Source organism: Ranitomeya imitator, chromosome 1 (genome assembly GCF_032444005.1).
Source record: "Ranitomeya imitator isolate aRanImi1 chromosome 1, aRanImi1.pri, whole genome shotgun sequence".
Lineage (NCBI taxonomy): Eukaryota > Metazoa > Chordata > Amphibia > Anura > Dendrobatidae > Ranitomeya > Ranitomeya imitator.
In genome coordinates, this window is record NC_091282.1 from 1,145,778,585 (window position 1) to 1,145,803,260 (window position 24,676).

Genomic DNA, 24,676 nt, shown 5'->3' on the forward strand with positions numbered 1-24,676 from the left:
ATGATCGGGCCAGCACGAGAACACATGATGTGCCAATAAAGAGAAGACATTCAAGGGGATTAGGTAAATGTAAGAAGTGATGTAACTAATAAAAAAGCATGATGTCTTTTCTCTTATTGAGACCATTAGGTGTTCTGGTTCCCAATTTGAATATCCACCATGTTTCTCTGTTTCTCAGGGTCACTTCAGTGTCCCCTCCTCTGAAGGGTCTATGTGTTTTTTCAATTGCATAGACTTTGAGGGAATCAAGATTGGATTGATGAAAATTAATAAAATGTTGTGACACCTGGGATATATTTCTGTGAGTATTGGCATTATCTATATCATAAATATGCTCACGTATTCTAGTTTTTAGTGGGCGTATGGTGCTACCAACGTATTTAAGATGACATGTCGTACATTCCATTATATAAACTACGTTATTGGTATTACAATTGAGGAATGTTTTTATTTGATATATGTTTTGATCATTTGCGTCCGTAAAATCGGAACGCTTCTGTGCAAATTTGCAGGTTTTGCATACTGCAGCACCACATTTGTGAAAGCCCTTTACACTGAGCCAATTAGAGGATTGCACATGAGGGATATTGAGGGAACTAGGGGAGAGACTATTACCTAAAGATGGTGCTTTTCTAGATACGATTCTACATCCATGTTTAAGTACAGCAGCGATGTCAGGATCTTCTCTTAAGATAGTTAAATTATTTCTAATTAATTTGCTTATAGAAGCAAATTGATTGCTGTATTGAAAAACCAAAGTAATAGGATTGATGGAAGATGTTGTTTTCGTTTGTGGGGATTTGAACCGAGGTTTTTTGTCAACTATTTTTTCTGCCCTTTGTAGGCACCATTGGCTATAACCTCTCTGTGTGAGTCTATCTTTAATGTCCTCGACTTCTTTAGAATAGTCCTCCTGAATACTGCAATTACGTTTTGCTCTGGTCATTTCACCTACAGGTATACTTTTAATTGTGTGTTTTGGATGATGGCTGTTTGCCCTCAAGATTGTGTTCCCCGCTGTAGTTTTTCTGAATGTAGATGTGACTACAGGAAAATTATTCACAGTTCACACCTTTAAGTTTTAAATCCAAAAACTCTATGCATGTATGTTCTTGACGAGCAATAAAACTGAGATTAAAGGGATTATTGTTGAAATAATCAATTAGTCTGTGCACGGTAGATACATCGGAATTCCAAATTAATATCATATCATCGATATATCTACCGTACCAAAATATGTGATCCCTAAATGGATTCTCCACATTGTAAATATAAGACTCCTCCCACCAACTCATAACCAAATTGGCGAGAGAAGGTGAGTACTTGGCCCCCATTGAAACACCACTGATTTGCATATAATAGGTTTGATTAAAGCAAAAAAAATTAGTAGTGATGAGGAATTGAGTAACTTCTATTACATAGGTTTGGAGATCTGAGGGAAAATCACTGTATTTTTCCATGTGAAATTTCAATGCATAAAGTGCTATTTCAGGAGGTATGGACGTGTATAATGAGACAACATCTGAGGTGATCCATGAGAAGTCAGTCTGCCATATAAGATCTTTCATAACATTAAGTACATCTGTACTATCACTCAGATAGCCAGGTGTTCTCTGGACGAGAGGCTGAAGGAGCTGGTCAAGCCACTCCCCCAGTCTCTCACCCAGGGACCCAATACCTGAAACAATAGGTCTCATAGGTGGAGGATATGCATTTTTATGCGTTTTGGGCAGAGCGTATAGTACTCGGGTAATGGGGGTCGCAACCTTGAGGTAATCACTCTCTTTTTTGTTGAAAAAGCCCAGACTAAAGCCCTCATCAATAAGTCCAAAGATTTTATCCCTGATAGGTGAAGTGGGATTGGCAGATAGACATTTATATACAGCAGAATCTGATAACATTTTGTCAACCCAAGCTATATAGTTATTTTTGTCCATAACTACAACGGAACCGCCTTTATCGGCGTTTTTGATGACAAGATCATCATTGTCACGTAGTTCTCGTAGTGCCCGTTGCAATTTGGGTTTTAGATTGCTGTTATAAAAGCGTGCATCAGAGGTGGTCTCGGAAAGAAGCCTCAGCTGTGTTTCCATGACAGTTTGAAACCTGTCCATCACAGATCTGCGTGCTTGTATAGGATAATAATAGGGATTGGATACCTTAATGCGATTCCTGGAAGGATTAGAACTATTGCTAGAACTTAGACTATCCTCCTGTAGTTCTAATAAACAAATAAGTGACAATTGGTCAGCAAAATTGAAGGATTTAAAAACATTATCACATTCATATGAATTACCTTCAGTCTCAGCCAAATCGTCCTTAAAGTGTAGCTTGAGCGCAATGTTCCTAATAAACCTGTTTACATCACAAATAGTGGAAAAAAGATTGAAGTTACAGCTAGGCACAAAATTCAAACCATAAGACAGGAGTTCTTTTTGATCATTTGTTAGAGGAGACGAGGAAAGATTAATCACATCAAATTGTCCTAACGTTGATGTCTGAGATGATATCTTGGAGGATTTTTGTTGGCATCGATGTTTCCTTCCCTTTCTCCGATAAACCTTTTTCTGTTGTTGTTCAGTGGAGGCTTGCTTTTTTTGAAATAAGAGTTTTTTGATGCCTGTAAAGGTTCTGAGTCTGAATCTTCAGTGACTCCAGTGGATGTGTCCAATTCAGATGAACTAAAAGTAACCTGTCTTTGCATGCGATTTTTCGATGCACGACGTTTATGGTATTTAAGGATAGGTCTTTGGGATTGAGTCGTCCTATCCCACCTTCCCCACTCGTAGACCTGTTCGTGAGCATAGTCATATAAATCGCGATCCAGTTTGCGTTTTTTCATGTCCATGATGTCTACCTCTGCTTTCACAATTTTAGAGTTGCTGGTGTTCATAAACTCATCAAATTGGGCAGATGTCATTTTTTCTTTAGCGTCTTTGGTTGCAGTTTCAATGTCCTTTTGCAGATTTAGTAACATTTCTTCCTCATGATGAATGATTAGTGCGATAAGTTTTAAAGAGCAATCAGATAAAATTGTGTTCCATTCTTTGACAAATGTATCTGAATAAACGGTACTAGGGATTTTCTTTAATCTCAGCCCTCTCGGGATCACATTTTTGTCTTTATAGTTCTTAAGTGAGCTGAGATCCCACCACACACGGTTTTCTTTCAGCATTAATAATAACAAATTGTCCAACAATGCATCCTTGTTACCGGGCGGTGAAATATCCTCTGTGGCTGTTGCCGCAAACAATTTCTCGGCTTTATTTTGTCTTCCAGATGTATTCATATTTATAAGCCACAGTTGATTGTGCTGATGAAAAATAAATACTATATCCTCTTGATAATAACAATAAAAAAGTTTTTTTGGGGAGAAACTATGCGAGCACGGAGACACTGGTATACATAGTAACGAAAAAGAAAATCCAGCTCACCATAGTAACAGTTCAACTCGGAGCACGGAAACGCTGTGTCAAGGCGTGGGGAATCCAAAAAAAGAATATCCAGCTCAACGAGACAGTGAAAAGTAAAATATATATTTATTTTTTATTTTTTTTACCCTTTTCTCTTGTGATGGCATCTCCTAACACTGATTAAGGTGACATGCATGCTGATCATCCAATGAAGTCTTCCTCTTCGGATTCCGCTCAAGTTCTGCTTTTTTCCATCTCAAGAAAAATTTACCATCATGCAGTTTGCGTATTTATGCATTTTGGACATTTGTCGTTGCATAAGATCATTATTGTTACATTATTTAGTGACAAGATTTGTTGTGTTCCATATATTCTTGTATTATGTTCAGTTAAAGTACATATGTGTTTCTTTTTTTCTATTTCTGCCTATTCCGTGAACTTTTTGTTTCATGTGGCCAATTGCTGGTTCACATTTACCACCAGGTGTTTTCATTCTCAGTGGATTACTTTTCCACCTGACCATTGCACCGGTGTGTTCAATGGATTCTTACATAAAAAGCACGGAACAGGCTAGACACTAGATATCATGATTAAGGGTGCTTTGCCACCTGAAACGCGTAGATAGATAGTGTTCTTATCCTTATTGTGCTGATGTTTTTATCCTCTGCTTCTACATGAAGTGAATAAAGTACCAAGTTTTTACTTTTCACTGTCTCGTTGAGCTGGATATTCTTTTTTTGCTTTATGGCTAAAGAAGCTGGCTGTTCACAGAGTGCTGTATCCAAGCATATTAATGGAAAGTTGAGTGGAAGGAAAAAGTGTGTTAGAAAAAGGTGCCAAGCAACCGGGATAACCGCTGCCTTGAAAGGATTGTTAAGAAAAGGCCAAAAATGACCAATAGACAACACCAGAAGTGTCTTACCTGGGCCAAGGAGAAAAAGAACTGGACTATTGTTAAGTGGTCCAAGGTGTTGTTTTCAGATAAAAGTAAATTTTGCATTTCATTTGGAAATCAAGGTCCCAGAGTCTAGAGGAAGAGTGGAGAGGCCACAATCCAAGCTGTTTGAGGTCTAGTGTGATGTTTCCACAATCAGTGATGGTTTGGGGAGCCATGTCATCTGCTGGTGTAGGTCTACTGCGTTTTATCAAGATCAAAGTCAATGCAGCCGTGTACCAGGAAATTTTAGAGCCCTTCATGCTTCCCTCTGCCGACAAACTTTTTGGAGATGGAAATTTCATTCTCCAGCAGGACTTGGCACTTGTCCACACTGCCAAATGTACCAATACCTGGTTTAACCCCTTCCCGACCCATGACGCCACGTAGGCGTCATGAAAGTCGGTGCCATTCCGACCCATGACGCCTATGCGGCGTCATGGAAAGATCGCGTCCCTGCAGATCGGGTGAAAGGGTTAACTCCCATTTCACCCGATCTGCAGGGACAGGGGGAGTGGTAGTTTAGCCCAGGGGGGGTGGCTTCACCCCCTCGTGGCTACGATCGCTCTGATTGGCTGTTGAAAGTGAAACTGCCAATCAGAGCGATTTGTAATATTTCACCTATTATAACGGGTGAAATATTACAATCCAGCCATGGCCGATGCTGAAATATCATCGGCCATGGCTGGAAATACTAATGTGCCCCCACCCCACCCCACCGATCGCCCCCGCAGCCCCCCGATCTGGCCGGTACACTGCTCCGGCTCCCCTCCGTCCAGTGCTCCGCTCCCCCCCGTGCTCTTGTCCGCTCCCCCCGTGCTCCAATCACCCCCCCGTGCTCCAATCACCCCCCCTGCACTCCGATCCACACCCCCCGGTGCTCCGTTCCACCCCCCCGTGCTCCATTCCAGCCCCCCCGTGCTCCATTCCAGCCCCCCGTGCTCCGTTCCACCCCTCCCGCGCTCCGATTCCCCCCCCGTGCTCAGATCCCCCCCCGTGCTCCGATCCCCCCCCCGTGGTCCCCCCCCACCCCGTGGTCCCCCCCCACCCCATCATACTTACCGATCCAGCCGGGGTCCCGTCCGTCTTCTCCCTGGGCGCCGCCATCTTCCAAAATGGCGGGCGCATGTTCAGTGCGCCCGCCGAATCTGCCGGCCGGCAGATTCGTTCCAAAGTGCATTTTGATCACTGAGATATAATCTATCTCAGTGATCAAAATAAAAAAAATAATAAATGACCCCCCCCCTTTGTCACCCCCATAGGTAGGGACAATAAAAAAATAAAGAAATTTTTTTTTTCCACTAATGTTAGAATAGGGTTAGGGTTAGGGGTAGGGTTAGGGGTAGGGTTTAGGGGTAGGGTTAGGGTTAGGGTTAGGGGTAGGGTTAGGGGTAGGGTTAGGGGTAGGGTTAGGGCTAGGGGTAGGGGTAGGGTTAGGGGTAGGGTTAGGGCTAGGGTTAGGGCTAGGGTTAGGGTTTCGGTATGTGCACACGTATTCTGGTCCTCTGCGGATTTTTCCGCTGCGGATTTGATAAATCCGCAGTGCTAAACCGCTGCGGATTTATGGCGGATTTACCGCGTTTTTTTCTGCGCATTTCACTGCGGTTTTACAACTGCGATTTTCTATTGGAGCAGTTGTAAAACCGCTGCGGAATCCGCACAAAAGAAGTGACATGCTGCGGAATGTAAACCGCTGCGTTTCCGTGCAGTTTTTCCGCAGTATGTGTACAGCGATTTTTGTTTCCCGTAGGTTTACATTGAACTGTAAACTCATGGGAAACTGCTGCGGATCCGCAGCGTTTTCCGCAGCGTGTGCACATACCTTTAGAATTAGGCTATGTGCACACGGTGCGGATTTGGCTGCGGATTCGCAGCAGTGTTCCATCAGGTTTACAGTACCATGTAAACATATGAAAAACCAAATCCGCTGTGCCCATGGTGCAGAAAATACCGCGCGGAAACGCTGCGTTGTATTTTCCGCAGCATGTCAATTCTTTGTGCGGATTCCGCAGCGTTTTACACCTGTTCCTCAATAGGAATCCGCAGGTGAAATCCGCACAAAAAACACTGGAAATCCGCGGAAAATCCGCAGGTAAAACGCAGTGCCTTTTACCCGCGGATTTTTAAAAAATGGTGCGGAAATATCTCACACGAATCCGCAACGTGGGCACATAGCCTTAGGGTTAGGGTTGGAATTAGGGTTGTGGTTAGGGTTAGGGGTGTGTTGGGGTTAGGGTTGTGGTTAGGGGTGTGTTGCGGTTAGGGTTGTGATTAGGGTTATGGCTACAGTTGGGATTAGGGTTAGGGGTGTGGGGGGGTTAGTGTTGGAGGTAGAATTGAGGGGTTACCACTGTTTAGGCACATCAGGGGTCTCCAAACGCAACATGGCGCCACCATTGATTCCAGCCAATCTCGTATTCAAAAAGTCAAATGGTGCTCCCTCACTTCTGAGCCCCGACGTGTGCCCAAACAAGTGGTTTACCCCCACATATGGGGTACCAGCATACTCAGGACAAACTGCGCAACAATTACTGGGGTCCAATTTCTCCTGTTACCCTTGTGAATCTAAAAAAATGCTTGCTAAAACATAATTTTTGAGGAAAGAAAAATGATTTTTTATTTTCACGGCTCTGCGTTGTAAACGTCTGTGAAGCACTTGGGGGTTCAAAGTGCTCACCACATATCTAGATAAGTTCCTTGGGGGGTCTAGTTTCTAAAATGGGGTCACTTGTGGGGGTTTCTACTGTTTAGGCACACCAGGGGCTCTGCAAACGCAACGTGACACCCGTAGACCATTCCATCAAAGTCTGCATTTCAAAAGTCACTACTTCCCTTCTGAGCCCCGACGTGTGCCCAAACAGTGGTTTAACCCCACTCATGGGGTATCAGCGCATTCATGAGAAACTGGACAACAACTTTTGTGGTCCAATTTCTCCTGTAACCCTTGGGAAAATAAAAAATTCTGGGCTAAATAATTATTTTTGAGGAAAGAAAACGTATTTATTATTTTCACGGCTCTGCATTATAAACTTCTATGAAGCGCTTGGGGGTTCAAAGTGCTCACCACACATCTAGATAAGTTCCTTTCGGGGTCTAGTTTCCAAAATGGGGTCACTTGTGGGGGGTTTCTACTGTTAAGCCACATCAGGGGCTCTGCAAACGCAACGTGACGCCCACAGAGCATTCCATCAAAGTCTGCATTTCAAAACGTCACTACTTCACTTCCGAGCCTCGGCATGTGCCCAAACAGTGGTTTACCCCCACATATGGGGTATCAGCGTACTCAGGAGAAACTGGACAACAACTTTTGGGGTCCAATTTCTTCTGTAACCCTTGGGAAAATAAAAAATTCTGGGCTAAATAATTATTTTTGAGGAAAGAAAACGTATTTATTATTTTCACGGCTCTTCATTATAAACTTCTATGAAGCACTTGGGGGTTCAAAGTGCTCACCACACATCTAGATAAGTTCCTTTGGGGGTCTAGTTTCCAAAATGGGGTCACTTGTGGGGGGTTTCTACTGTTAAGCCACATCAGGGGCTCTGCAAACGCAACGTGACGCCCACAGAGCATTCCATCAAAGTCTGCATTTCAAAACGTCACTACTTCACTTCCGAGCCCCGGCATGTGCCCAAACAGTGATTTACCCCCACATATGGGGTATCAGCGTACTCAGGAGAAACTGGACAACAACTTTTGGGGTCAAATTTCTTCTGTAACCCTTGGGAAAATAAAAAATTCTGGGCTAAATAATTATTTTTGAGGAAAGAAAACGTATTTATTATTTTCACGGCTCTGCATTATAAACTTCTATGAAGCACTTGGGGGTTCAAAGTGCTCACCACCCATCTAGATAAGTTCCTTTGGGGGTCTAGTTTCCAAAATGGGGTCACTTGTGGGGGGTTTCTACTGTTAAGCCACATCAGGGGCTCTGCAAACGCAACGTGACGCCCACAGAGCATTCCATCAAAGTCTGCATTTCAAAACGTCACTACTTCACTTCCGAGCCCCGGCATGTGCCCAAACAGTGATTTACCCCCACATATGGGGTATCAGCGTACTCAGGAGAAACTGGACAACAACTTTTGGGGTCAAATTTCTCCTGTAACCCTTGGGAAAATAAAAAATTCTGGGCTAAATAATTATTTTTGAGGAAAGAAAACGTATTTATTATTTTCACGGCTCTGCATTATAAACTTCTATGAAGCACTTGGGGGTTCAAAGTGCTCACCACACATCTAGATAAGTTCCTTTGGGGGTCTAGTTTCCAAAATGGGGTCACTTGTGGGGGGTTTCTACTGTTAAGCCACATCAGGGGCTCTGCAAACGCAACGTGACGCCCACAGAGCATTCCATCAAAGTCTGCATTTCAAAACGTCACTACTTCACTTCCGAGCCCCGGCATGTGCCCAAACAGTGATTTACCCCCACATATGGGGTATCAGCGTACTCAGGAGAAACTGGACAACAACTTTTGGGGTAAAATTTCTCCTGTTACCCTTGGGAAAATAAAAAATTGCAGGCTAAAAGATCATTTTTGAGAAAATAATTTTTTATTTTTATTTTCATGGCTCTGTGTTATAAACTTCTGTGACACACTTGGGGGTTCAAAGTCCTCACCATACATCTAGATTAGTTCCTTTGTGGGTCTAGTTTCCAAAATGGTGTCATTTCTGGGGGATCTCCAATGTTTAGGCACACAGGGGCTCTCCAAACGTGACATGGTGTCCGCTAATGATTGGAGCTAATTTTCCATTTAAAAAGCCAAATGGCGTGCCATCCCTTCCGAGCCCTGCCGTGCGCCCAAACAGTGGTTTACCCCCTCATATGGGGTATCAGCATACTCAGGACAAACTGGACAACAATATTTGGGGTCCAATTTCTCCTATTATCCTTGGCAAAATAGGAAATTCCAGGCTAAAAAATCATTTTTGAGGAAAGAAAAATTATTTTTTATTTTCATGGCTCTGCGTTATAAACTTCTGTGAAGCACCTGGGGGTTTAAAGTGCTCAATATGCATCTAGATAAGTTCCTTGGGGGGTCTAGTTTCCAAAATGGGGTCACTTGTGGGGGAGCTCCAATGTTTAGGCACACAGGGGCTCTCCAAACGCGACATGGTGTCCGCTAACAATTGGAGCTAATTTTCCATTCAAAAAGTCAAATGGCGCGCCTTCCCTTCCGAGCCCTGCCGAGTGCCCAAACAGTGGTTTACCCCCACATATGAGGTATCGGCGTACTCGGGAGAAATTGCCCAACAAATTTTATGATCCATTTTATCCTACTGCCCATGTGAAAATGAAAAAATTGAGGCGAAAATAATTTTTTTGTGAAAAAAAAGTACTTTTTCATTTTTACAGATCAATTTGTGAAGCACCTGAGGGTTTAAAGTGCTCACTAGGCATCTAAATAAGTTCCTTGGGGGGTCTAGTTTCCAAAATGGGGTCACTTGTGGGGGAGCGCCAATGTTTAGGCACACAGGAGCTATCCAAACGCGACATGGTGTCCGCTAACGATGGAAATAATTTTTCATTCAAAAAGTCAAATGGCGCTCCTTCCCTTCCGAGCCTTACCATGTGCCCAAACAGTGGTTTACCCCCACATGTAAGGTATTGGTGTACTCAGGAGAAATTGCCCAACACATTTTAGGATCCATTTTATCCTGTTGCCCATGTGAAAATGAAAAAATTGAGGCTAAAAGAATTTTTTTGTGAAAAAAAAGTACTTTTTCATTTTTACGGATCAATTTGTGAAGCACCTGGGGGTTCAAAGTGCTCACTATGCATCTAGATAAGTTCCTTGGGATGTCTAGTTTCCAAAATGGGGTCATTTGTGGGGGAGCTCCAATTTTTAGGCACACGGGGGCTTTCCAAACGTGACATGGTGTCCGCTAAAGAGTGGAGCCAATTTTTGATTCAAAAAGTCAAATGGCGCTCCTTCCCTTCCAAGCCCTGCCGTGCGCCCAAACAGTGGTTTACCCCCACATATGAGGTATCAGCGTACTCAGGACAAATTGGACAACAACTTTCGTGGTTCAGTTTCTCCTTTTACCATTGGGAAAATAAAAAAATTGTTGCTAAAAGATAATTTTTGTGACTAAAAAGTTAAATGTTCATTTTTTCCTTCCATGTTGCTTCTGCTGCTGTGAAGCACCTGAAGGGTTAATAAACTTCTTGAATGTGGTTTTGAGTACCTTGAGGGGTGCACTTTTTAGAATGGTGTCACTTTTGGGTATTTTCAGCCATATAGACCCCTCAAACTGAATTCAAATGTGAGGTGGTCCCTAAAAAAAATGGTTTTGTAAATTTCGTTGTAAAAATGACAAATCGCTGGTCAAATTTTAACCCTTATAACTTCCTAACAAAAAAAAATTTTGTTTCCAAAATTGTGCTGATGTAAAGTAAACATGTGGGAAATGTTATTTATTAACTATTTTGTGTCACATATCTCTCTGGTTTAACAGAATAAAAATTCAAAATGTGAAAATTGCAAAATTTTCAAAATTTTCGCCAAATGTCCGTTTTTATCACAAATAAACGCAGAATTTATTGACCTAAATTTACCACTAACATGAAGCCCAATATGTCACGAAAAAACAATCTCAGAACCGCTAGGATCCGTTGAAGCGTTCCTGAGTTATTACCTCATAAAGGGACACTGGTCAGAATTGCAAAAAACGGCAAGGTCTTTAAGGTCAAAATAGGCTGGGTCATGAAGGGGTTAAAAACAATATCACTGTGCTTGTTTGGCCAGCAAACTCGCCTGACCTTAACCTCATAGAGAATTTATGGGGCATTGTCAAGAGAAAGATGAGACACAAGACCCAACAATGCAGACGAGCTGAAGACTGCTCTCAGAGCAACCTGGGCTTCCATAACACCTCAGCAGTGCCACAGGCTGATCACCTCCATGCCACGCCGCATTGATGCAGTAATTGATGCCAAAGGAGCCCCGACCAAGTACTGAGTGCATTTACTGAACATACATTTCAGTAAGACAACATTTCGGGTTTTAAAATAATTTTTCAAGATGGTGTTATGAAGTATTCTAATTTACTGAGATAATAACTTTTGGGTTTTCATTGGCTGTAAGCCATAATCATCAACATAAACAGAAATAAACACTTGAAATAGATCACTCTGTTTGTAATGACTGTATATAATATATGAGATTCACTTTTTGTATTGAAGAACTAAATAAGTTAACTTTTTGATGATATTCTAATTGTGTGAGAAGCACCTGTATCACTGTTTGCATTAGCCCATCGCTGTTGCTTACTTTACTAATTTTATTATCGTCTGGTAACCATTTAGTAAAGTACGCAACAGTGCTGGGTCAGTGCAAAGAGTAAGATATTGCTATAATGTGCAAGATTTCGCTTTTCGCAGCAAAGAGGGCTGTGGTGTGTTGTGGGCTGCCACTCTGCATGCCAGGATTCCACAATCCAAATATACTGACCCAACTTTTCCTAGAGAGCCGTGTTCTCTTAGAGACATCATGGATGCTTCTGTTAATAGGTATTATTTTAAAAAAAAATCACCATTCTGTGGAAGCTTAGTCTTTTCTTAAATTAAAAGCACAGCCCCAGTCTGGTAATAGGTCATTTTCTGATTACACTGTACGTTCTGGGTAAAAGCTTTGTGCATAAAGTATTGCGAAAGTATTCAAACCACCCACTTCCCTGGCTCTTCACCTATTTTTGTTACTTACATTCTGCATTTAAATATATTTTAATCCGACTTGTGTGTGATGCATCAGCACTAAATAGACTAAGATGATCAAGCAAAATGAGAAAAATTTAGGCATAAACTAAATTTATGGGATCAAATAACTAAAAATTGGAATGTGCATAGGCATTCACACCTTTTGCGATAAATCCTTTAAAAATCTCTGGTGCAAGCAGTTACCTTCATAATTCACATGCTTGGTCCACCTGTGTACAATCTAAGTGTCACATTGTCTGTCAGTATAGTGGCATGTAAAAGTTTGGGCACCCCTCGTCACAATTACTGTTATTGTGAACAGTTAAGCAAGTTGAAGGTAAAATGATCTCTAAAAGGTCTAAAGTTAAAGATGGCACATTCTCTTTGTATTTTAGGCAAATTAGCCTGTTAGGGTTATGGCTTATTCGCCATCATCATTAGGAAAGGCCAGCTTTATAAAAACCCAGCCTCTTCTGATTGCCAAAACACAGCAGCCATGGGTCCTTCTAAGCAGCTGCACAGCACTCTAAAAATGTAAATGATGGAGGCAAACAATGCAGGAGAAGGCAATAAAAAGATAGCAAAGTGTTTTCAAGTTGCCCTTTCCTTAGTTTGAAATGCAATTAATAAGTGTCAGTTAATAGGAACAGTGGAGGTCAAGATCAGGTCTGGAAGACCAAACTAAATTTCTCTGAGAGATGTTCATAGGATTGCTGGAGAGGCAAATCAGAATATTTAGAAGACTCTAGAGTTGTGGTACATTGTTCTACTGTTCACAGACACCTGCACAAATATGACCTTCATAGAAGAGACATCAGAAGAAAATCTCTTTTGTGTCCTCATCATAAAATTCAGCATCGGAAGTATGCAAAAGTCTTGTGGACCGATGAGGTTAAAATAGAACTCTTTGGTCACAATTATCAAAAAACATCTTGCCAATTATTAAGCATGGGGGTGGATCAATCATGCTTTGGGGTTGTGTTGCAGCCAATGGCATGGGAAAATTTCACGGTAGAGGGAAGAATGGATTAATTGAAATTTTGACAAATTCTTGATGCAAACATAATACCATCTGTAAAAAAGCTAAAATTTGCTTCTACAAATGGATACTGATCCTAAACACATGTAAAAATCCACAAAAGGCTACCTCAAAAGACACAAGATGGAGGTTTTACACTGACCCTCACAGTCCACTGATCTGAACATCATTGAAAATCTTTGGGTAGACCTCTTGGTCTTTGGGCAGACTCTTGTCTGGCTACAAAGAGTTTACAAGCTGTGGTACTTGAAAAAGGGGGAGCTACTAGGTACTAAACATATAGGGTTCCTAAACTTTTGCATAGGCCCACGTTCCGTTTTGTAATTTTTAAAAATGTAGAAGAATAAAAAATATATATTTGTGCCTAAAATACAAAGAAAATATGTCAATGTCTTTAACTTTAGCCCTTTTAGAGATCCTTTAATCTTCAGCTTGCTTAACTGTTCGCAATAACAGTAATTTTGATCAGTGGTGCTCAAACTTTTACATGCCACTGTATATATACACCTTTTCTGAAAGGCCACAGTGGATGTAACACCATTAAGCAAGAATCACCACAAACCAAACACCACCATGAAGACTAAAGAGATTTTCAAACAAGTCAGGGACAAAGTTGTTGAAAAGTACAAATCAGGGTTGGGTTATAAAAACAAATCCCAATATCTGATGATCCCCAGAGCACCATGAAATCCGTTATCATTAAAAGGAAAGAACATGGTAGCACAATAAACCTACCAACAGAGGGCCTCCCACCAAAACTCTCAGTCCAGGCAAAGATTGCATTACTCAGAGAGGCAGCAAACATGAAGTAGCTGCAGAGTTCCCAAGCAGAGACTGGAATATCTGTCCATATGACCATAATAAGCCGTAGCCTTTATGGAAGTGTGGGCAGTAAAAAGATTTTAACCACAACCAAAAATTGTAAGGCTTGTTTTGAGTTTGCCAAAAGACATTTGGGAGACTCCCCAAATGTATGGGGGAAGGTGCTGTGGTCAGATGAGAACAAAATTGTACTTTTTGGCCATCCAGGTAAACGCTATGTCTGTTCCCAAACCAACACAGCTCATCACTGCAAGCACACCAACCTCACAGTGAAACATGGTGGTGATAGCATCATGTTGGGGGGATGTTTTTGGAAACAGGGACTGGGAAAATGGTCCGATTTGAGTGGAAGATGGATAGTGCGAAATATAGGGATATTGTTGAACAAAACCTGATTCAGTCTGTCAGTAATTTGAGACTGGGACAGAGGTTCACCTTCCAACAAGACAATGACCCAAAGCATAATGATAAAGCAACACTCAGGTGGTTTAAGGGGAAATGTGTTGGAGTGGAATAGTCAAAACACAGACCTAAATACAATTGAGAATCTGTGGTCAGACTTTAAGATTGCTGTTCCTTAGAGGAAACCATCTAACTTGAAGGAGCTGGAGCAGTGTTGACTTGAGGAATAGGCAAAAATCCCAGTGGCAAGATGTGGAAAGCTCATGGAGACTTAGCCAAAGCAAATTGCAGCTGTAATTGCCACATAAGGAGGCTCTACAAAGTACTGACCTTAGAAGGATGAATAGTTATGCACACTAAAGTTTTTAATAATTTTGTCCTATTTATTGTTTGCTTCACAAAAAATAGTGAAACTGATGTAAAAAAAAACAAAAACAAAACAGTGAAATTCCAAGTTGTGAGGTAGCAAACAACGAAAAATGTGAAGGGGGATGAATACTTCCGCAAGCGATTGTACATTAGTCAGTATTTATCTACTGCCTGAATATGATACAGTATATTTTATTCATATCTTTCATCTCTTTCTTGTGTGTTGATTTCCAAAAACAGTTTATACAAGACCATTCGGTATCATCTGGTTGATTCTGATCTCCCTGGTATTTGTAGGTGGGCTAATTTTTATGGTTTACAAAGTCAAGCAAGGGAAAAAACTGCTCCAATAATAGACTGTAAGTATACAAGTATATAATATCAATGGGTTTATTTTTGGGTAACAGTTACACTTTACGGCAACAAAATTAGCAAAGCTGAAAAAAAGCTGTAAGACATATTTTTCTAAACATAGGGTCAAATTGTCCGATTCTAATATTCCCAAGCGCTGCATTAAATCTTAAAAGATTATTATATCAGACATTTATAGCATATAAACATGTAATTTATCTATGATTAGTGCAGATTTTACTTCTGAGGCTTGCAGATCCCCAGCGAACGCGAGGCAAAAACTACAGAATGCTGGAGCAGACATTTTTTTTTGTTTTTTATTTGTCCAAGGAGAATTTTAAATAGTTGACATTGTATTTTTTGCTACAATCCATGGCAGTACATTTGCTTTCCAATTACTTCCTATGTATTTGCAAAATTATACGATCTGTACTTTCCTCTGAATCCAGCAGTTGCAGTAAGATGGCATCCACCACGTGACGACACAATGTTGGGGATTGCACGGGAGCAACTGCTGTTCTGGAGCAATCGAATATACAGCAGTGGGAGTTTGTAGAGTAAAATGAAAATAATTACGTTTTTTATATTGTAAATTCCCAAACGTATGTGGCACACACTTCTGAATGATATGTTTAGTCATTTAGCCACAACCACTACAGCTTAAGGAAAATACTTTTTTGGGGTCATTTTCTATGAACCATAGCGTTTTCGTTTTTCTGTGTGCAGAGCTGTATGTGGCCTACATAATGCATACTGTCATGATTCCAATGGCAGGGAATCACAAAAGGACAAGCACCAACGAGCTCTAGGGTGATGGAACCTGAGCTGACCGCGACCCTAAACCTGAACACACAAATAACAATAGCCGGGGAACGTGCCTACGTTGATCCTAGACGTCTCGCACCAGCCGAAGATCTAACTTCCCCTATTAGAAGAAACACAGACCTCTCTTACCTCCAGAGAAATACCCCACAGAAATAGCAGCCCCCCACATATAATGACGGTGAAATGAGAGGAAGGCACATACACAGTATGAAAACAGATTCAGCAAAATGAGGCCCGCTAAAACTAGATAGCAGAGGATACAAAAGTAAACTGCGCGGTCAGCAAAAAACCCTTCAAAAAACCATCCTGTAATTACTTGAACTCATGTTCCAACTCATGGAACATGAGGAGCAATTACAGCCCACTAAAGCAACCAGCAGCAAAGAAACAATTATATGCTAGCTGGACAAGACAAAAATAAAGCAAAACGTGGAACAAGAAAATCAAAACTTAGTTGTCCTGAAGATTACTGAAGCTGAGGTAACAAAACACTCTGATAACCTTGATAGCCGGCGGGGAAATGACAAGAAAGCCCGGTTAAATAGGAAACTCCCAAATCCTAATAGAACAGGTGGACACCAGAGACAGCAGAACACAAATCACCCAGTACCATCAGTAACCACCAGAGGGAGCCCAAAAACAGAACTCACAACAGTACCACCCCCTTAAGGAGGGGTCACCGAACCCTCACGAGAACCACCAGGGCGACCAGGATGAGCCCTATGAAAAGCGCGGACCAAATCATCAGCATGAACATCAGAGGCAACCACCCAAGAATTATCCTCCTGACCATAACCCTTCCACTTGACCAAATATTGGAGTTTCCGTCTGGAAACACGAGAATCCAAGATCTTCTCCACAACATACTCCAATTCTCCCTCCACCAGCACCGGAGCAGGAGGCTCAAGCGAAGGAACAACAGGTACCTCATACCTCCGCAACAACGACCGATGGAACACATTATGAATAGCAAACGATGCCGGGAGATCCAAACGAAACGACACAGGGTTAAGAATTTCCAAGATCCTATAAGGACCGATGAACCGAGGCTTGAACTTAGGAGAAGAGACCTTCATAGGAACAAAACGAGAAGACAACCACACCAAGTCCCCAACACGAAGTCGAGGACCCACGCGGCGACGGCGATTAGCAAACTGCTGAGCCTTCTCCTGGGACAACTTCAAATTGTCCACCACATGACTCCAAATCCGATGCAACCCATCCACCACCATGTCCACTCCAGGATAATCAGAAGGCTCCACCTGACCAGAGGAAAAACGAGGATGAAACCCCGAATTACAAAAGAAAGGAGAAACCAAGGTAGCAGAACTAGCCCGATTATTAAGGGCAAACTCGGCCAGCGGCAAAAAGGTAACCCAGTCATCCTGATCAGCAGAAACAAAACACCTCAAATAAGTTTCCAAGGTCTGATTAGTTCGCTCCGTCTGGCCATTCGTCTGAGGATGGAATGCAGACGAAAAGGACAAATCAATGCCCATCTTAGCACAGAACGTCCGCCAAAATCTAGACACAAACTGGGATCCCCTGTCAGAAACGATGTTCTCCGGAATCCCATGCAAACGAACCACGTTCTGGAAAAACAGAGGGACCAACTCAGAGGAGGAAGGCAACTTAGGCAAGGGTACAAGATGAACCATTTTAGAAAAGCGGTCACACACAACCCAGATGACAGACATTTTTTGAGAGACAGGGAGATCCGAAATAAAGTCCATGGAAATGTGCGTCCAAGGCCTCTTCGGGATAGGCAAAGGTGACAACAATCCACTGGCTCGAGAACAGCAAGGCTTAGCCCGAGCACAAACCTCACAAGACTGCACAAAAGAACGCACATCCCTCGACAAGGAAGGCCACCAAAAAGACCTGGCCACCAAGTCTCTAGTACCAAATATTCCAGGATGACCTGCCAACGCAGAAGAATGGACCTCGGAGATGACTCTACTGGTCCAACTATCCGGAACAAACAGTCTCTCAGGCGGACAACGATCAGGTTTACCCGCCTGAAACTCCTGCAAAGCACGTCGCAAGTCTGGGAAGACGGCCGACAAAATCACCCCATCCCTAAGGATACCAGTGGGCTCAGAATTTCCAGGGGAGTCAGGCACAAAACTCCTAGAAAGAGCATCCGCCTTCACATTCTTTGAACCTGGCAGGTATGAAACCACAAAATTGAAACGAGAGAAAAACAGTGACCAACGAGCCTGTCTAGGACTCAGACGCCTGGCAGACTCAAGGTAAATCAGATTTTTGTGATCAGTCAAGACCACCACACGATGTCTAGCACCCTCCAGCCAATGACGCCACTCCTCAAATGCCCACTTCATGGCCAAAAGTTCCCGATTACCCACATCATAATTCCGCTCAGCGGGCGAAAATTTTCTAGAAAAGAACGCACATGGCTTCATCACCGAGCAATCGGAGCTTCTCTGTGACAAAACCGCCCCCGCTCCAATCTCGGAAGCATCAACCTCAACTTGGAAAGGAAGCGAAACATCAGGCTGACGCAACACAGGAGCAGAAGAAAACCGGCGTTTAAGTTCCCGAAAGGCCTCCACAGCCGCAGGAGACCAATCAGCAACATCAGCACCCTTCTTAGTCAAATCCGTCAAAGGCTTAACAACACTAGAAAAATTAGTTATAAAACGACGATAGAAATTAGCAAAGCCTAAGAACTTCTGCAGACTCTTAAGAGATGCAGGCTGCGTCCAGTCACAAATAGCCCGAACCTTGACGGGATCCATCTCAATAGTAGAAGGGGAAAAAATATACCCCAAGAAAGAAATCTTCTGGACCCCAAAGAGACACTTTGAGCCCTTTACAAACAAGGAATTAGCCCGCAGGACCTGAAACACCTTCCTGACCTGCTGAACATGAGACTCCCAGTCATCAGAAAAAGCCAAAATATCATCCAAATACACAATCACACAATTTATCCAGATATTCACGGAAAATATCGTGCATAAAGGACTGGAAGACTGAAGGAGCATTAGAAAGTCCGAAAGGCATTACCAAATACTCAAAATGGCCCTCAGGCGTATTAAATGCGGTTTTCCACTCATCACCTTGCTTTATTCGTATAAGATTATACGCACCCCGAAGATCAATCTTAGTGAACCATTTAGCCCCCTTAATGCGAGCAAACAAATCAGTCAACAAAGGCAAAGGATACTGATATTTTACAGTAATCTTATTCAAAAGAAGATAATCTATACAAGGCCTCAAGGACCCATCTTTTTTGGCCACGAAAAAAAAACCTGCTCCCAAAGGGGACGAAGATGGACGGATATGTCCCTTTTCCAAGGACTCCTTAACATAATCCCGCATAGCAGTATGCTCTGGCACTGACAGATTGAACAAACGACCTTTAGGAAATTTACTACCAGGAATTAAATCTATAGCACAATCGCAATCCCTGTGAGGAGGAAGCGAACTGAGCTTAGGCTCCTCAAAAACATCCCGATAATCAGACAAAAATACAGGAACCTCAGAAGGAGTAGATGAAGCGATAGAAATCGGAGGTGCATCATCATAAACCCCCTGACATCCCCAGCTTAACACAGACATTGTTTTCCAGTCAAGGACTGGATTATGAGTTTGTAACCATGGCAGACCAAGTACTAGAACATCATGTAAATTATACAATACCAGGAAGCGAATCACCTCCTGATGAACGGGAGTCATACGCATGGTCACTTGTGTCCAGTACTGAGGTTTATTCATAGCTAAAGGTGTAGAGTCAATTCCCTTCAAAGGAATAGGGACTTCCAGAGGCTCAAGACTAAACCCACATCGCTTGGCAAATGACCAATCCATAAGACCCAGGGCAGCGCCTGAATCTACATAGGCATCGACGGAAATGGATGATAATGAGCAAATCAGAGTCACAGACAGAATGAACTTAGACTGTAACGTACTAATGGCAACAGACTTATCAACCTTTTTTGTGCGTTTAGAGCATGCTGATATAACATGAGCTGAATCACCACAATAAAAGCACAACCCATTTTTCCGCCTATAGTTTTGCCGTTCACTTCTAGACTGAACTCTATCACATTGCATTGTCTCAAGTGCCTGTTCAGAAGACACCGCCAAATGGTGCACAGGTTTGCGCTCCCGTAAACGCCGATCAATCTGAATAGCCATAGTCATAGACTCATTCAGACCCGTAGGCGCAGGGAACCCCACCATAACATCTTTAATGGCCTCAGAAAGGCCATCTCTGAACTTTGCAGCCAGGGCGCACTCATTCCACTGAGTAAGCACTGACCATTTCCGAAATTTTTGACAATATATTTCTGCTTCATCTTGCCCCTGAGAGAGAGCTAATAAAGCTTTTTCAGCCTGAATCTCCTGGTTAGGTTCCTCATGGAGCAAACCCAATGCCAGAAAAAACGCATCCACATTAAGCAACGCAGGATCCCCTGGTGCCAATGCAAATGCCCAATTTTGAGGGTCACCCCGCAGGAAAGATATAATAATCTTAACCTGCTGAGCAGGGTCTCCAGAAGAGCGAGATTTCAAAGAAAGGAACAGCTTGCAATTGTTCCTAAAATTCAGAAAACTAGATCTATCTCCAGCAAAGAACTCTGGAATAGGAATTCTAGGTTCAGACATAGGAGCATGTACAACAAAATCTTGTATATTTTGAACCTTAGCAGCAAGATTATTCAAGCTGGAAGCTAAACTCTGGACGTCCATGATAAACAGCTAAGGTCAGAGCCATTCAAGGATTAAGAGGAGGAAAAAAAAAAAAAAAAAATCAGCCTGGCTGCAATTAAGGCTAGGCAGCAACCTCAGAGGAGAGAAAAAAAAAAAAACTTCCTCAGACTACTTTTCCTCCTACTTCAGCCCAAACATTTTGGCCGGCTATACTGTCATGATTCCAATGGCAGGGAATCACAAAAGGACAAGCACCAACGAGCTCTAGGGTGATGGAACCTGAGCTGACCGCGACCCTAAACCTGAACACACAAATAACAATAGCCGGGGAACGTGCCTACGTTGATCCTAGACGTCTTGCACCAGCCGAAGATCTAACTTTCCCTATTAGAAGAAACACAGACCTCTCTTGCCTCCAGAGAAATACCCCACAGAAATAGCAGCCCCCCACATATAATGACGGTGAAATGAGAGGAAGGCACATACACAGTATGAAAACAGATTCAGCAAAATGAGGCCCGCTAAAACTAGATAGCAGAGGATACAAAAGTAAACTGCGCGGTCAGCAAAAAACCCTTCAAAAAACTATCCTGTAATTACTTGAACTCATGTTCCAACTCATGGAACATGAGGAGCAATTACAGCCCACTAAAGCAACCAGCAGCAAAGAAACAATTATATGCAAGCTGGACAAGACAAAAATAAAGCAAAACGTGGAACAAGAAAATCAAAACTTAGTTGTCCTGAAGATTACTGAAGCCAGAAGCTGAGGTAACAAAACACTCTGATAACCTTGATAGCCGGCGGGGAAATGACAAGAAAGCCCGGTTAAATAGGAAACTCCCAAATCCTAATAGAACAGGTGGACACCAGAGACAGCAGAACACAAATCACCCAGTACCATCAGTAACCACCAGAGGGAGCCCAAAAACAGAACTCACAACAGCATACTTTTTATTATTATAATTTTGGAACAGATGCAACTTTTTGATAGTTTATTAAAGGTTGTGGTAATTGCTAAATTCTTTTATATGCTCCTACTCATTTCAGCCGTATTTGAGTAATAACCTCCTAAACCACTTGAAATATTATACTGCTCATCATAACCTGGCCACTAAGTTTACGACTTCCTTAGCATGATATAACCAAAAAAAAAAAAAAAACAACAAGAATTCAAAGGCTGAAAAATTAGCACAACTCATCATGAAAGTACTTTATTGAGAGGAATGATCATATGCGTGTGCAGGGTAAGCTCAATTCAAGCAAAAAGAGTACGTATAGTAAAAGCCAATGTGGCAACGGGGAGTCATAGAGGCGGCTTTTATGGAAAAGTGGGCAGGAAACAACTTTTACTTACACACAAAAATTGTAAGACTTGTTTTGAGTTTGCCAAAAGACATGCGGGATACTCCCAAAATGTATGGAGGAAGGTAAAGTGGTCAGATGAGACCAAAATTGTACTTTTTCGTCACCAAGTGTTTTGAGTCCAATAGGGGGTCACCCAAATCTTTCACATACAGTTTTAATTCAATGTGGATGTTATTCCAAATGGGTAAGGATTCATAAGTGCTGGGTATCCAGTTTTTATCCCAAGAATATAATAAAAGCTTTTTTGCGGTAAACTAATTTCCACAGAGGACTTGTCCACCTTCTATTTTATTTTGCAATAGGCGAGGCACAAGGCATCCGAAACTAGATTGTGGATGTGACAAATGAAATGAATTGACCTGCTTTGCTCCAACCATGAGACCATGCCAATGCCATCTACTCAGAAATAGAGAAGTCCTAATTTGTGTGCATTGCATTATTTTTTATTAGATAGATCAAACTTTCAAATTCTCCAAAGTTTAATTTCGCTCTTATTCATTGTATTGTTGGTGGACATGTTGAGATAATTGTCGGTTGACAATGCCAATAATGCTAAAAGACTCATCCTGTTGATTTAGTAGTATGATCTATAAATCAACCATGTAACTTAGTTCTTACAGCTTCTGATTTACTAATATATGGACATTTTGAGATAAACATTTATACTTTGTTTCAGAGGTACAGAAGAATCAGAACTTTTACTGCGTCCTCCATATAATAGATGAACAGCAAGATACAGTAGTCTGGATGGACTCCCTCACACGGAAGCTGCTCACATCAATGGACATTTCTATGTGAACATGGCCTTATGGTGCAACCTGGAACTTGAGGTCGATTCACACATTATTTGCTGCAGTGTTTTTGCTCAGATCCCAGATGCAACAAATCCCATTTACATTTTACAGGAACTTTTTGTGTGGAAACTGACTTGCGGTGCGGATTTGAAAGTTTTGCTACAAGAAAAGTATGCACCAAATATGCAGGGTGTGAACTAAACCAACCGCTTTGTCTACCTGCAATGTAAATAAGAACCTCGGCCTCTGCGTCGTTCACTGCTTCTTTAAACTGCTGATTGGTGGGAGTGCCGGGAGACAGATCTTGATAAATATTAATACTAAGGATAGAACATTAATAATGTGATCCCAAAAAGGAATTTTATACTCCCTGTGAATGAGCATAGATTAATTTGGGGCGGTTAGCTGAGGTCTTTGTCTGATAGCTATGAACTTGTAATTACTGCAAACAGGAAACACTTAAGAAAGAATTTTGATATATATATATATATATATATATATATATATATATAATATATATATTATGAAAAAAATCGTAACAGCATCAAATACTACCTTAAAAAATGTGCAAAGCTTCCCAAACCACTGTTCCAAGTGGTTCTGAATATAAAGATGAAAAAAGGAAAACAGCACTACTCAAATGAAACATGTACATATATCTATATATATATATATACACGTGCTTCTCACAAAATTAGAATATCATCATAAAGTTAATTTATTTCAGTTCTTCAATACAAAAAGTTAAACTCATATTATATAGAGTCATTACAAACAGAGAGATCTATTTTAAGTGTTTATTTCTGTTAATGTTGATGATTATGGCTTGCAGCCAATGAAAACCCAAAAGTCATTATCTCAGTAAACTAGAATATTTTATAACACCAGCATGAAAAATGATTTTAAAATCCAAAATGTTGGCCTACTGAAATATATGTGCAGTAAATGCTCTCAATACTTGTTCGGGGCTCCTTCTACATCAATTACTGCATCAGTGTGGTGTGGCATGGAGGCAATCAGCCTGTGGCACTGCTGAGGTGTTATGGAAGTTGCTTTGATAGCAGCCTTCAGCTCGTCTGCATTGTTGGATCTGGTGTCTCTCATCTTCCTTTTGACAATACCACAGAGATTCTCTATGAGGTTAAGGACAGGCGAGTTTGCTGGCCAATCAAGCACCGTGATACTGTTGTTTTTAAACCAGGTATTGGTACTTTTGGCAGTGTGGACAGGTGCCAAGTCCTGCAGGAGAATTAAATGTTCATCTCCAAAAAGCTTGTCGGCAGAGGGAAGCATGAAGTGCTCTAAAATTTCATGGTACATGGCTGCGCTGACTTTGGTCTTGGTAAATCACAGTAGACCTACATCAGCCGATGACATGGCTCCCCAAACCATCACTGATTGTGGAATCTTCACACTAGACCTCAAGCAGGTTGGATTGTGGCCTCTCCACTCTTCCTCCAGACTCTGGGACTTTGATTTTCAAAATGAAATGCAAAATTTACTTTCCTTGTGGAGTGTGTTAATGACTGCCTTCTGGATATCTGTCAAGTCAGCAGTCTTCCCCATGATTGTGGAGCCCACTGAAACAGACTAAAGGACCTTTTTAAATTCTGTTTTTTTGTTTTCAACATATATTTTTATTTCAGTAACATTCTGGAATCCTTTATACAATTATTAAGTGTGTATTAGTGTGTAATGAGTGGGGTGGATAGAACTTGTATCCAAATCTGACATTAGTTATATAAAAAAGAAAAAACAACAAGCCAAAACCTTGTTCTCCACTATGAATGTGTGGCCTTGTAATTGTTCATTCAGCCGCTCATACACTTGAATTTATTAGGGGAGCAGCTATTTATCGTAAATACACAGTTCAACTAATTGTGCATGTTTATTTCAGAGGGGAGACGTGATTTTTGGTATACAGCATCTACTATATAATTGTCTAAGGGTCACTTCCATCTTTCTGCCTGTAACGGAAATC

General features: G+C 41.6%; 1 protein-coding gene across 2 annotated transcripts in view; it reads left to right on the plus strand.

Annotated features, from left to right (window-relative positions):
• TMEM156 (transmembrane protein 156) overlaps nt 1-24,458 on the plus strand; it is a 35,325-nt gene extending 10,867 nt beyond the window's left edge. Inside the window, exons 4-5 of one of the 2 annotated variants that reach the window (XM_069744602.1) lie at nt 14,921-15,039; nt 22,578-24,458. In XM_069744602.1, coding sequence (XP_069600703.1) covers nt 14,921-15,033 — 113 coding nt within the window. In that variant the 3' untranslated portion in view covers nt 15,034-15,039; nt 22,578-24,458. The remainder of the gene's footprint in view (nt 1-14,920; nt 15,040-22,577) is intronic. The other variant, XM_069744603.1, reaches the window with a different exon arrangement.
• Nucleotides 24,459-24,676: the final 218 nt, after the last annotated feature.